We start from the raw sequence: 14,471 nt of genomic DNA, 5'->3' as shown, positions 1-14,471 counted from the left end.
AAATAATAACCGGTACCTCCCTCCCCACCAAAATCTTATCTTACATCTTCCAGACAAGAAGGTTCAAATATTCTGCTTGTTCAGAAGTAAGCAGCAATTTTCACCAAACTAGACTGGAGATTCCCAGCATCTGTTCACAGTAAGCTAGCTGGCTGTGCCCGGACTTGAATATGGACACCAGGAGGTCTGCCTCCACAGCTGCTGTTCTGAGGGGTCACTCTCCACCCAAATCCATTGCAGTAGTGGTATCTTCAACACATGCGTTGAGAGACAGTGTGATGTCCAGAGTGTGACAGCAGAGCAGAGCACCCTGCCTGTGCATGACTTGCACTGCAGATACCATGGGTTGAGCATGGCATGGGTTGCACTTGGGTTGTTCTCTGCTTTAGAACACTCAAAGACCTGGGATGTCCAGACATCTAATTCCCTAGCACACATATATGCAAGATGACACTTATCTCTACCTTCATACCACTGAAAACAGTATTTCACAAACTTAGGACAATTTTTCTCATATGTCTTCTCATTTGTAGTCAGAATAGCTTTGGCCAGCCTACCTTTGGTAGTTTCACTTTCCCGGATCAGGAAGGTACCTCTGGGGTTTCCAAATGACAACAGCTGCCTCTCAGCATCTTTTCGGCCAAGTTTGCCGAAGTACCACCTTAGGGAAACATCAGAAATAGTAAGACAGATGCTACATAGGATTACTAGTTAGTGTCATGGAGCTCAGACATGGGAGGATTATTTGCGGAAACTATGGTTACTCAAGTATATTCAACTATTTTTGTCATACTGTGTCTCTTTTATTGTGGTGGGAAGCTAATGTGACAAACTGTGTAGTAGATGTTGTATACGTTGTGCAGTAGCACTTTGCATTAAGCCCATAATCACTAGATGCTGAGAATGCTTGTTTGGTGTCTTATGACAAAGGCCAGACTTTGTCAGAGAGCAAGACTTGGCGGGAGGAAGGAACAGATAAGGAAAAGGGCAGAAAAATGTGTCGCTGCCGAAGAGCAGTATTTTTACAGATGTTGCTATAAACTACATATTTGGCTTACATAGTGATGTATTAGTTTTCAATATTTTTGTTGCAGCAGAGCTATAAAACCTCAGTAGAAGCACCAGATGCAACCATTTTACTGTGGTTGTATAAGGCTTTCAGAGTTTCGGTACCTTTTTCCTTCCTGCAGCATTTTTTTTTTTTTTGTTTCACAATCAACCAAGTACAACCTGAAGTACAGATGACATTAGTACCTGCTCAGCTATATAGGGTCCTCCAGTGTATCTTTTATACTGGAAATAATATGGATACACACAGCACTCCATTTTTTGCATACATATGTCCTCATTATGCTGCCTGCTGTATGTGTTGCAAGCATCCTACCTACTGGTAGGTATTTGTTGATAGAATGTGCCCTCTTTAATAGACAGTTTGCACACTAATTGACTCCAAATATTTTTACAAGTTGGTTCAGGAAAAGCAAGGGCACCTTTTGCATAAAGCTTGAAATTATTTGACACTCAAATAAAGGAAGCAGACCTCTGTTCCTTTAGGTTTTCTTCCTTTGTTTTGACATTGAAAAAGCACTGAGCTTGTGCTTCTTTTGTTCCTAATTACCTAATTATTTATCAGTGCAGTTAAGAACTGAAATAAAAATAATGTAAGTCATTTGAAAAATCGCTGCAATCAATCAAAACCAACTCCTCGAACCTCCTTCAAATACAGCACTAACGGGTCTTTACAATGAAAAGAAAACATACTCCTCTGCTTGGATGGAATCAACTGGAGCCACATAATTACTGGGAATGTAACCAGTTTCGCCTGTTGTCAAGGACCGGGCCTCCCACCAGTCTCCTTCCCTGCAGAAACAGAGGTAAGGAGGAGAAGTGAGAAGGAGACACAGCTGTAAAGACAATGATCTGACTTTGCTAACAGCACCCGCAGCTGAGTGGCGTAAGAATTCACAACTCATCTCTTCATCATTGGCGTGCTTCTGAGAGAGCTGTTTGCATCTAAACCCAAATAATATATGTATTTCTTTACACCTATTATTATTTCAGTGCTGATTAGCAATGTAGCCTTCCAAATGTAGAATAATGGCATAAACAGGCATAACAACGCAGTGGAATCAGGTTTGCTGAGGGCTGGATTTGGACCAGAATATTGAAAACTGTCTCCATAGCAATTATTCTAATACAGACCCTTGAGATGGCTTTTAGAAACACTGCCAAACTGAACACTGTCACATCCACTGCTGATTTTAAACTTCTATAGGGATAATTAATCTGAAATCCAAAGGCATCAAAAAGCCATCTATCAACATGGTGTTTTAGATAGCCCTTAAGGATCTCACTTCACTGTCTAGATTCCCTCTCTTGGTCACCTAGAGGAGGTATCTGAAGTAGCAAAGGACTTAGCTGCATTTTCAAATACTTATGAAAAAACCATTCTTCTATAACATTTAAATATGAAGAGGTCCATGCAGGACCATCTTATGGCAGTGTTCTACAGGCTTAGCATCAATTTTTTCATACACGCGTGTGTACATGGTACTGCCCTTCAGACAATGCACGTTGCTGTAGAATGTGTAGCTTTAAGAGAATTTTATTTCTTAGCTTTTTACAGGATGCAACGATTCGGGATTTAGCAATTTGTATTTCACTCTTAGCACCAGATTCACTGACGTTTAACTCCTACTGCTACTAATAAGCATTCTCTTTTCTATTTCTGGACTGCTTGAAACTCTCAGTTCCCCTCTCTGTAAAATAGAGATTTGTTCACTAAATAAAACACCATTATCAAACGTGGCCAGAGAATTCAGCCTCTTCTGTAAGCAAGCAGTTACAGAAAACATATTGCCTAAGCTATTTCTGGCAGGAAAGGTTGTGTCAAGGTGAGCTCTTATTTTAAATTTTCAACTCCACTTTCTTTAACAGTTTGAAGGAGTATGAACTCTATGGAAAACAACTAGAAAACAGCTGTGATTAGTCAAAAAGGAGATGTTTCCAATTCTACAGTTCAAACAAGCAAGAAGCTTTTCTAGAGGCTGGCAGCTGACACTATTTTAATACACCTTGTGTGCATTAGTATGTCGGGCAAACGGCCCTATCTGTTTGTGTCCCTAATTTTATCAGCTGAAGTGCTAATCCTTCCCCCATATGTTGCTGTAGAATATTTCTGAGAGATTATGCCATACTGCAGTTGATAAATTGTACCATTACATTTCTTCTCCTAACTGTACAGAGAGTCCACTAGATGGAGGTATTTTATCATATCTAGGGAGGAAAAAAGCAGTCCTGTAGATGATCACAACATCAGGAACAACCCCTTCTGCTTTGACAGAGAAGCTTAAATCTCTGAAAGCGCTGCCAGAAAGGAGGAGGAATGCAGACTTTTTTCACAGCTGTTAATTTTAGGCACCCAGCTGAGGTAGGAGGAGGCTAGTCAATGGGGCTAGCCAGGGTGTGCCGGGAGCGGCAGTGGAGATGCAGGGGATGGCTGAGCCCCGAAGTCAGGCTCTGCTCTGAACCACCCTTGCAGGTACCTCTTTCCCCCAGACTGCCCTTGGTATCATTTCTGACTTCAAATCACAGGGATACCCTCTGTACGCTAATCCAGGTATTGCTGTCCTGAACTTTCAATCCAAAGCACAAATCAAATTTCATTTGTTGAGAGCTAAAAAAAATCCAAACCCCTCCAAAAATTCCAAACAAGTAGTTTTGTGCACATATATGCTTCCTGGTTGCAAGCAGCATTGGCAGACTCCTAAAAAAAATGGGCTCCTTTCATATCATCTCTGATATAAGTGAAGAGAGCAAGAATTCTCACAGAAAAGCTGTTTTCTGGAGATTCCCAGACTGGCTGTCAGTAATCCAGGAGTGTGGTTAGGTCTGTGTTTATAAGCAGACAAAGCTGCCTACGATGGGAACTGAGCTTCTATAATCCTACAAGAAAATCAGTGGATGCTTGGGGTTTTTTTCTCTTAGAAAACCTTCCTTCAGGCAGTAATTACCTGCATCAAAATGCATGTACTGCAGCAACCCACACGTGGGGGTATCTCTCTGTCCCACCGACTCCAAGCATGACTGCTCCGCAGTCCTGGTGAGCACCCCCTGATTTCATCAACTAGCATGCGTAAGGAATTTATAATGTGTGGAATTTCTTCTTGTTTCAAGTTATGGAATAGTTTGTGCAAGGTTAGGAAAGCAGCAGGCAATGTGAACAAAAATGGATGACAGGTTAAAAAAGGGTTTTTTTCCAAGTGCTAATTTAGAAGTGGAGAGGTTTTTAAACTGCTGCTCCCTCTACAAGTCGTAACTGAAGTTTCTGTGCTTTCATCTACATCAAAGCTCTTCAGCTTCATGGCTTCATGAAATATTCCACAGAATTACCTGACTTTTTTTTTTTTTTTAACTTTAATGCACATTGAGCCAACTCCAACCCTGGAGTTGTTCTATTAAAATTAACAGGAGTTGCACCAGGGATGAATTTGCCTCACTGCCACACAGTGTAACAAAAAAAAAAAAGATGAGAGTAATATCACAAAGCCTCTAGAAAGTGACACACTTGGTTGTTAACCCATTTTTACCTCTACATGATAGGAATACTGAACATAACAGAGAGCCTTCAACTTTATGTTCTTAGCCAAGAATTACAAGATGTTCAGATATAGGTCAGTAGCACAGTAAGTTTTAGATGTTATTTTTAAATTGCTAAGGGATCTTTTTCTATGGGCAGTTAATAATAAAATTAATTTTAATTTGATGATTTTCAGGATGGAAGTGTGGCTTTCCTGCCAAATGCAACTGTACAATGGTGCATTCTCACTTAACAGAACTTCCTAGCATGTTCTGACTGTATCACCTACCTTTAAAAGGGAAAAAAAACGCTTTTAAACTTGGCACGCAAGTCTGTGTAACGTCTCTTTTGTGAATCAGTTTTTAGCTCGTTTCTGTGTAGATACTTGCAGCAGATTGCAAAAAGTGTTAGTATGTGCCTTGAGGAACTTCTGTGACTACTGGTAAAGAACAGAGCTGGTACTCTCAGTTCTGAATGTAAGTTTACTGTGCAATCTAAGCAGTGAATCACACAAGCTAATGCTTACTTCTGAAGTGAAGCTGCATGTGGTTGAAGGGGTTTTTTTCAATAGCAAAGCACTTTGCAAACGCGCACTAAATGCAAAGACAAGTAAGTAAGCATAGAGTAAACCCCTACATATCTTGAATATCCAACGTTAGATTTTACTAATAACATAAGCCAATATAATTGTCAGCATTAAAAGTTTAAAAATATTAAAAAGCATATTCCCCAGCCTAAAACTTACGAGCTGTTAAGTATTTGAAATTTTTCTCCTTTGTGAAAACTCAAGTCATCTTCTGTTCTTGCTTCATAGTCATAAAGCGCCACAAAAAGAGTTACACCTAAAGAAGAAGATAGGTGAGTTACACTCCATCACAAAAAACAGGAGGGTAAGGAGCCTCAAGAGATGAGGTGGCTAAGCCAAAGGTAAGCTACTCTGGTTGCTGAGGAGCAAGATAAACTGAAGCCTCTTACTTTTTGGACCATTCTAATCCCTCTGTTTTTACACAGCCAGCAGGCATGCCACCTCCTTCACTCTGTACAGTCATCATACTCTTGGTTTGGTATCCACACAGTGTAGAATCCCAAGCGGGCAAAGGGGTTTGAAGAGGGAGTTTAGACATAGCCATGTCAAGTATTTCCTGTTAACTACTTGAGGTGGCTTGGACCATACTTTCCTTTCCCTGGTAGAGGGATGAGGCAGTCAGTCAGCCAAATAGGGCACGTATACATAATTTCTCACCCCCTCAAAGTGAACTAGCACCTGCAAGTTAGCAAAGGTAGGGCTGAAGATGCAGCTCCACCCCTACTTCAATTCTTTGCACTATTTCATGAAGTAATTCTTCCCAAAACAGCATGCTAAGACAGTCGTGCCTCTGCTGTAATTATGTGATTGATACTCACTAAGAGCACTGAAAGATGACTTTGAAACTCACCTGTTCCTCCTCTTGTACGCAGCGTCCCTGTATGAGAGGAGGAATTGACTCCACCAAACACAGTCAGTCCTTGGCCTCCTGTGGCATGGAAGTTGTTGTAGTTTGGGATTGAAGTCACACCAAAGCTAGGATAGTGCTGCGGAGTGGGATCTGTCCCATAGCGGTAGCCTGAGCTTTGAGTTAAACTGCCATCCCTCTCATCAGTCAGTTTTGTTGCTTCTTTATCCTTACATTGCACACAGCCCATTATCTAAAATCCTAGGAGAGGAAGGAAAGGACAGGTGTTCACATATTGATGCTCACCAGATCTCCCCCAAACCCACATATGATGAGGATCAAATTAAGTTCATGGCTCAAAAGTTAAGTACTTTGAAAAAAACCCACAGTGGTTTGAATATAAACAGCAACATGTTGGGAAAAGCTCACATGAAATCTTCCTTGCAGTGGTTTCCCACCAAGGGAAGGAGGTCCTGCCTGCTCTTTAGGGTAGTGACAGCTCTCTGCCCAGCCCTGCCAGGCAATGGCTTGCACGGAGGTAGCGAGAGGATGAAATCCCTCTCGCGCACCCTTTGCCAGGAGAGCACAACTGGCAGGCAAAGGACTTGGCCAAAAAGTGCAGCTGGAGGTGTTCAAGTCTGCCCCCCAAACACAGAGAGGTACTTAGCTAACGCTTCATGTTTGACCTTGCCAACTACACAAGAGCTGACTTCACCTAAAGGCAATACAACCTTTTTCCATTGCTGGAGCTCTGCGTGATGGGCAGAAAAGCAGACACAATGCGCCGATAGCACAGCACAGGAAAGTAGGAAGGAGCTCATCCGATGGCACAACGAAAACAAAAGGAAGCGCCCTTTTATGCAGTACTGAACAGAAGTGTAAACCTTCTGGTAGTGGATGGTGGGGCAGCCAAAGGTATACATGAGTTAAAAAACTAGAGAAAGTAACGGAGGAATTAGCACGTCAAATGCAGAGCGTCTCCGAGTCCAGATCCCAGACAGGAAGAAACCAAGAGGGTACAGCTTGGAAAAGGTTGCGCTAAGTTTTTTCATTCTTGTAACCTCTTGTTTAGCACTCTTGTGGGGCATTGCCAGGACCTGGGTTAATTTCTCTTAATTTTAGGTGCCCACCTCTCTCTAGATGGAGGGAGACAGAGGGTGACTGGCCACACCTTAGAAGCAGCCCTCCGAGGTTAGTCCTGTTACCTGGTATTGTTTTTCATCTGTCAACTACCATCTCATAATCCATGTGCTGGTGTTACCAAACTCTTTCCTATTGACTTGAGCTGAATCTAGACACAAAACCCGAGTTTCTGAAGCTGGGCGTGATGAGTCTAGGGAATCAGATACTCGTCTAGATGCACCCTTGATCTGAAACGGTACGGTGACTCTTACACATCATCTGGCACACAAACAACATACTCTAAACACTGGGGCTGCAAGAAGTGCAGTGACAACAGAAAAATCTTTGAAAAGATTAGAATTACTGGAAATACTTTGTCCAGAATATACAAATAGACAGGGAGAAAATGCATAAAACATAAAAAAAAAAAAAGTATAGCGAAGAACTACTTTTTTTTGTATTTCTTTTTGCATTTCAGCCAATATCCATCACATAGGGTAAACATAAAGCCTATCCTTTTCCAAATATCCTCATTTTTCCATAGTTGCCAGGCTGGCTATTTTGTATGCCTTACCCCAACATCAACACAAGAAATTGTTTTTGACAAACTCATGGGATTCAGAAAAAGCGTATTCCTCCACTGCTAATGCTTGAAAAATTATGCAGTAGCTCCCTGCTTGTCTGTGACAGTCCACAATCTGGATAGCTGCTTCCTAAATGTAACCTACCTAATTAAAAAAACCCTTCTGTTGAAGGGTATTTTCTACAATTTGAAGATACTTCCAGTTATTCTAAAACCCTGTTCAGAAAAACAAGCACCATTTTAATGTATTTCTCTGAGCTGTATTGCCTGCAGTTAGCACAGGTCTACTGTCTCTTGCTCTTAGCTTAAGTTAAAGGCGCCCTTTTTGCATTTCTCTTTTTCCTTCAAGATGCCACATTCACTCAGCAGAGTTCCCTCACCAAAACATTTAACTCTTCATGTGAACAGAAACAAGGACTCTCAACTCTGCACTTGCTGCAACAGGTGGCATGAGCTGGGATGCCTCAAGAAACTAAAGTGACAACAGATCGAGAGCAAGGGGTTTGCAGCCCGGAGGCTGCAAAACACACTGGTGCTGCTGCTGCTGCGGCAGCTGTGCCGGCCTCCAGCCTCTGCTCGCTCTGGTAGCTGGGTCGGTGCTGGAGGTGTGGGGTACCATGCTGGGGCTTGAGGTTGTCCATCCCTGGGACCAGCAGTGGCTCCAGGTGAGCCCACAGGGACCGCCATGGGGGCAGAGGCGCCCCGGCCAGCTTCGTGTCAGCTGTGAAAAACTGCTTGCGCAGATAATCTCTGCTGCTTTTACCCATTTCAACAGCAGGGCGGTCTGGCTCTGGAGACCCTCTGTTTGGAGATGTCACTCAGAGGTGAGGTTTTCCAAGGTCCTCTCCGAGCCAAGGAGCCCCACGAGCAATGCCAGGGAACACTGCAGGAGCAAAGCAGGACCACAGGGAGGGTGAGGGCCCCGTGGGGCGATGGCTCATCTCACTGCTGTCAGCATGGGCAGAGCCCAGGGCGGCTTTGGGTGGGAGGATGATTCCAGGACTCGTGCTGGAACATATGCTTATTCACTTCAAAAAGGTGAAGTGATATGCAGGTTTTACTGTTTAAAGAAGAATCTCAGCAGCCTTTTTGTTGGCTTGTAACCTTACCTTCCTGTGAAACTCCATTGCCTCCTTCTTTTCCCCTCCCAGCTCTGTTTCTCCTCTTATTTTTTCCCAAGTGTTTTCACGGGAAAAAGTAGAAAATGAAAGAATGAAAGAAAAAAAGATAGGAAACATGAAATCTGGGAGAGCGGTGGGGGGAAAGGGATTTTCCTGTTGCTCATTCACAAATGTTCAGCTGAGCAGGGAAAAAATCTCCACTGAAATCTGGGAAGATTTCACATACCAATTTACAAGTGCTGACAAGACAGCCCTACACACTCCCTTTATGCGTTGATGAGGAAGAAGTTAAAACTACAGATCAGCTGCAAAAATAAAATTGTTCAAAATATTAATTCTGAAAAAAACTGAACAAACCAGGAGATGGTATACATATGACCTGGTAGTTTCAGAAAAATAATGGTTTCGGTTTTTCTTTTTACTAGGAATGATACGAATAGAAACCCAGTGAATTATCAGTTTCTTGATTTTTGTTTGGGTTTTGCTCCCTTTATCTTTTTGCTGGCAGTGGCAGCGCACAGGGAAGGAGAATTTGATGCAAAGTGAAAGACTGACAAAAAGGGCTTTTTCTCTCACTTGCCCTTTCCCACTTTGTCACAGTGTCTAGACAATCCAAGTATAAAGACTGCTTGATTGTAGCCTCTTGTAAAATGTGACAGAGGGTGTTACATGCACACATCTTTTCAAGCCAAGTCCCTGAAAGTTGTCTGCTCCTGGCTCAAAGAAACCAACATCACGGGGAGTTGGCTAAATGTGAGAGAATACATGTACGCATGTACATGCTTAAAGTGATTTCAGCTAACTCTGGGGTTTCACAGACAATAAATATAACCTCCATTCAGCATTGGCCTTTGTGTCAATGAATGGATTCCAAAAACTAATCTCCTTCAGTATCACAAAACAGGTTTTTAATATCTGAAAGTCTCATCTCCCTGCATGTCAACATTTGGAGCTGTGGAAGGCTGGAGTTATTCAGCCAGCTCTGAGATCACCAAACAAAATTTGGAGCTGTTTTACACCAAATTCTCTAGGGACGAGCATACAACGTTGTTCATCCAACATGCTGTGCAACTTACGGTAAAGGAACAAGATTTTATTCCATTTCTATTAGGAAAGGCAGCATTTCTTAGATGTGTGAGTTATAGGTCATGCAGCATTATCGTAATTTGACACTGGTATTGTTAAAAGGTATGTAACTAGACTAATTAAAATGAACTTTTCTAATGCAAGCAAGTTGAATTTGTTTAATTTGAAGTTGTGTTTTTACGGGCAATAGAAAACATGTGTTTTCATGAAAACATAGAACATTTACATGGTTTTTGAGACTTCCTCAGAGACAAATGAAAATAACCATTACGTTATTTGTCTCCTTTTTTGTCCCTGTTATATTTCTTGGACACCAACATTTACATTGCAAGCAATCCAACATCAGCCTAACCAGAATAGTAGTTTCCTCCCACATGGTGGAAACGTTATTCAACAAAGATATAAAATTAATTATATGATTATTAATTATTTACATAATCATAGCACCTTAATCACTTTCAGTTAGGAAACAGATGAAGGCTAAGGAGATGTTATTAACACTGTTATTATTATCGTAAATCATTCTCCTTCAGTTTTTCTAGCGGGTTGTTAGTTCTCGATACAAAATGGAAGCCAAGACTGAAATACCCACCAAAGCCAGACATCCACTCCATTAACAGAAACAAAAGCAGTTCTCCGTTAGCTAATCAAAACCTAGGGAAAAGTCCAGGAGTACCAGGAAAAGTCAGTTTTTCATACTTCTGTTTTAAAGGGAAAAGCTCTAACATACGATATTTGAAAAACAAAAAGTATTGACAAGTCTTTGCTTAGTCTAGCTTCTGCAGTTGTAAACCATCAGGAAAAGATGGATGGGAAGAAGTCTGGTGTAAATTCACTCCTTCAGAGAATCAGAAGCTTTTTCATAAGATTTTGCAACTCTGAATTACAGTATTTCTTCAGAACCTGCTTTTTTGAGTGTTTTAAAAGAAAGTGGATCCTTAAGAAGTTTGAGGGAGGGGTACAGGGAGATGCAGGGAGACACCAATCTACTCTGCACCACCCTCCTATCCATGCCATGGCCTCTGTCCTCCAACCCCTTGCCTGGGAAAGGAGACAACCACGGGAGTGGGCACCAACCTGCCAAAGAGACGGGGAGCGGGTTCAGACCCAGCAGGCTGCATTCTCCTTCCTCTCCATGGTTTTCTTTGGAATGAAATTTGACGGTATATTTTTAGGAGAACTTCCTTCAGTGAAAGACATGAAAGGGAAAGGCTGGACGACTGGTAACTGTCAACTGTCTTTTTCTGACCAAATCTACAAATCTTGTCTGGAAAGCACCAGCAGGAAAGCTGAGTTAAGAAACAGTTATGTTAAAAGGGAATCGGAAGAACAAAATCCTTGGCTTTTATTCAGCCTCCATGATGAATATGCTTGTTAATCAAACCAATGGCTGCATCCAGCATAGCTGTGAAAAATATATTCTCTAAGGGATATCTTTTTTGTGTTTTATGTTTTTCTGAATAGCACCACAGAAGTATCAGTCTGTGACATCAAATAAGCCAAATTTCATGAGCTACAATAGGATTTAATATTCAAAATGCCACATTCTGAGTTATCGTGAAGATGCAAGGACAGAAAAGGCTTTCCAAGAATAAGAACTACAAAAATTTTTAAAAGAGACTTTAGTTTTCTGTGGAATGTCTCCTGCAGGCTGGATAGGGGGAATAACCAACACAGAAATTTACCCTGAATTTGAAACGTCTTGCTTTCCATGCCACCATCACTAGCTCCCTAGAGGGAAACTGATGGAGTACATATTTTGAAACACAAACCTGAGACACATTAAAAACACCAATTTTCAGAAAAGTTTTGCTCACCCGCTTTAACCAGCACAAGTCATTAGGAAGGCATTCCAAGTTGGGCAACAAATTGGCACTTAAAACTAGTCTTATGTAGGTCAGTAATTCTCATGCTGTCTGCTTGTTGACCTCTCTCTGATTTACATCTATGCTGATGGGAGCATTTTGGATTTCCAGAATTCATTCTGTGTCAGTGTGAAGCCAACTCAAATTAAACAGATGGAATAAAATAGCAACACGTACTACATTATTTTTGTTTATACCTATTAACTCTAGGACCTTTTAGAGGGCTGCCTTCATTCCAGCTTGACCAGCGATTCCACAATTTTTAAGAATCATAAAGCAGGTCAGAAAGATACAAAAAATGCTTTAAAATAGTTAGAACTGTTGGGTGTTATTCATTATTTCTCAGGCTTGTGGGTTACTATATATATGCATATAATTTTTATACTAATGGCCCAGTCTAGAAAGAATAGAATTTTACTGCAATGTGAAAGATCTCGTTCATGCTTAAAAAAGGCTGGAGACCAGGGATTTGTGTAGAATGCCTGCAAACCTACATGTGCACCACACCTGTCGTATTGTATTGAAAACGTAAATCAGAGAAGACACAGTACCACCGCTGGATGTCCTGTGACTATTAAAGATATGCAAAGAATCTCACATATGCAATGTGGTATTCCTGAACAAAAGGCCAGAAACACCAGGGCAAAACTTCAAGTTAAGGATCAAGATGTATCAGGATCAACAACTGCATTGAAACAGTGTTTTCATGAGACAAACAGCACAGAAAAATGCCTGGGCTGCATTCATTTGATTTTTGAAGAGAGTCCTTTAACGCTTCACTCCCGGGCTCTGCTTTAGTGGGCTGAGCAGAAAAATCTCAGCAGTTGAATTCCTTGTTTGTCTGCAGCAGTCAGAAGTCAGGCCAATGCCCAGTGTCAATGGACATCCATGGCCGGAGGAGTAGGAAGAGCAGTCTTACGTGAACCCCTGCTGCCACACTGCTTTGGCTCAAAGCAAATGCCTTTGACAGTGCTGGAGCGCTTTTACTATTGTTTCTTGTCGGCATAAAATTGCTTCGGAAGTCTTCTACAATGGTGTCAGAAGGGATTCAGGAAAATGAGCAGCTCCTGCTGCCATGAGAAGAGCAGAGCCTGCAAGGAGCTTTGAACTGCCATGTTCTGCCCTGCTGGTCCTTCCCGTTTACTGAGTGACTGGGGACGCGGCTCTGGAAACGACAGCTTCCTGACACTACAGACAATGTCTAAGTCGTAACACATGTCTGCAAAGTATAGCACTGTGCTTGCCTTCCCTCTTTTGGGACCTGAACTAAGAGTCAGTTATGAAAAATGAATATTTGGGCTTCTTCTTGCCCCTTTAATTTTAGCCAGCCTTGGAGGCCAGGACTGGCGAAGGGAAGGTGCGTGTTGAAGGATTTCACGGAACTACAACCAGACCCTTAGTTTCTGCCAGAGGTTGTGAGCACAGCTGTCCATGGGGCAGGGTGGGTGGCCACTGAATGCCAGGAAGAAAGAGCAATGAACGTCTTGACAAACAGATCCATTGTCCTGCTGGTGGGGTATGGTCCCCCTCTGACAAGAGATTTACTACAATTTAGACAAGCTATTTGTTATCTATATATCTGTACAAACTATTTATTACAAGCTAGAGAGGAAAAAGGAAGTCAGCGTTCCAGCTGGGCAGGAGGGACAATAACCATGTCCACATGTGGTGCTTGTTTGAGGGACAGTTGTGGTGGGACTGGCTGGTAGCTGGCTGGTGGGGAGGTCACCTGGCAAGGCCACAAGAAGATGCACTAGCACAACATGGCTGCTCAAGCAGCCGTAATCAAAAGCTCCCCAATGCAACTGATGCAAGAAGAGGAGACAAACCTTCCAAACAGCCCACAAAAGGACACGTTGCCGCCCTTTTGGTTTTCTGCAGCTTCTTTGCCAGCCTAGTCTGTGAATGTCACAGCCTCATCTTTTTTCAAAAAACAGTTAATCCTTTTCCACTCTCTGTGATACATCCCTTTCAGCAAAACTAAACCTGAACAAAACATAAGAAGCGATTAAAGCAGAGTCTCACCCTGCTATCTCCTAAAGTAACAGTAACGGAGTTATGCCTTGTACTGTCTCAGGGCTTTTATTACTTTAAAAAAAAAATCCCTAAAAAACCACAGCACAGGAAGATCAGTCTGCGGAGACGTTCTTTTTTCTTTTCCCACCAACATCCAAACTTCACTTGTAATCTAAAAGAAAGAAGCTTATGTACAGCTAACTTGAGAAGGAAGGCCTGCAGGTTTTACGTTCACAAACCAAAGAGCAAGTCAGACTCAAAACTGCACTTAGGATTTTTCTTTTTTTTTTTTCCGCTTAAAATGAATTAAAGGAAGCTTTGAAATTAACAGCTAAAGGCAGCAGCTACACACAGTAAACACACTGCTTACTCTACAGTTAAACCCCCCACAGGATGGGTCTATCCTTGGTTCTGAGTAACACGCGAGAACACCATGTAAATTCAATAGCACAATTTCAAGCTACATTCCTCCTTCATCAGGCCGCTTGCGGTAGTTCTATTCACCAGCAGAGAGAAGTGGGTGGATGGTCTACATAAGCATTTTGAGCTAATGCGCCTAAATTTTAAAATGTCTTTTAAGTACATAAATGAGAAAACCTGTATCAAGAGAACAACTGCTGCAAATGCCAGAATCATTTTATCTTGGAAAGAGAAGAAGTGAAACAC

General features: G+C 41.9%; 1 protein-coding gene across 1 annotated transcript in view; it reads right to left on the bottom strand.

The window, feature by feature from the left end:
- Nucleotides 1–14,471, bottom strand: part of FYN (FYN proto-oncogene, Src family tyrosine kinase) — an 86,089-nt gene that overhangs the window by 32,486 nt on the left and 39,132 nt on the right. The window contains exons 3-6 of the mRNA XM_075708113.1: nucleotides 6,016–6,273; nucleotides 5,325–5,421; nucleotides 1,762–1,860; nucleotides 558–661 (exon numbers count right to left, since the gene is read on the bottom strand). Coding sequence (XP_075564228.1) covers nucleotides 558–661; nucleotides 1,762–1,860; nucleotides 5,325–5,421; nucleotides 6,016–6,262 — 547 coding nt within the window. The 5' untranslated portion in view covers nucleotides 6,263–6,273. The remainder of the gene's footprint in view (nucleotides 1–557; nucleotides 662–1,761; nucleotides 1,861–5,324; nucleotides 5,422–6,015; nucleotides 6,274–14,471) is intronic.

The sequence above is a fragment of the Pelecanus crispus genome, chromosome 3, assembly GCF_030463565.1.
Source record: "Pelecanus crispus isolate bPelCri1 chromosome 3, bPelCri1.pri, whole genome shotgun sequence".
Lineage (NCBI taxonomy): Eukaryota > Metazoa > Chordata > Aves > Pelecaniformes > Pelecanidae > Pelecanus > Pelecanus crispus.
Note: the sequence above shows the minus strand (reverse complement) of the source record. Positions and strands in the feature narration are given on the sequence as shown.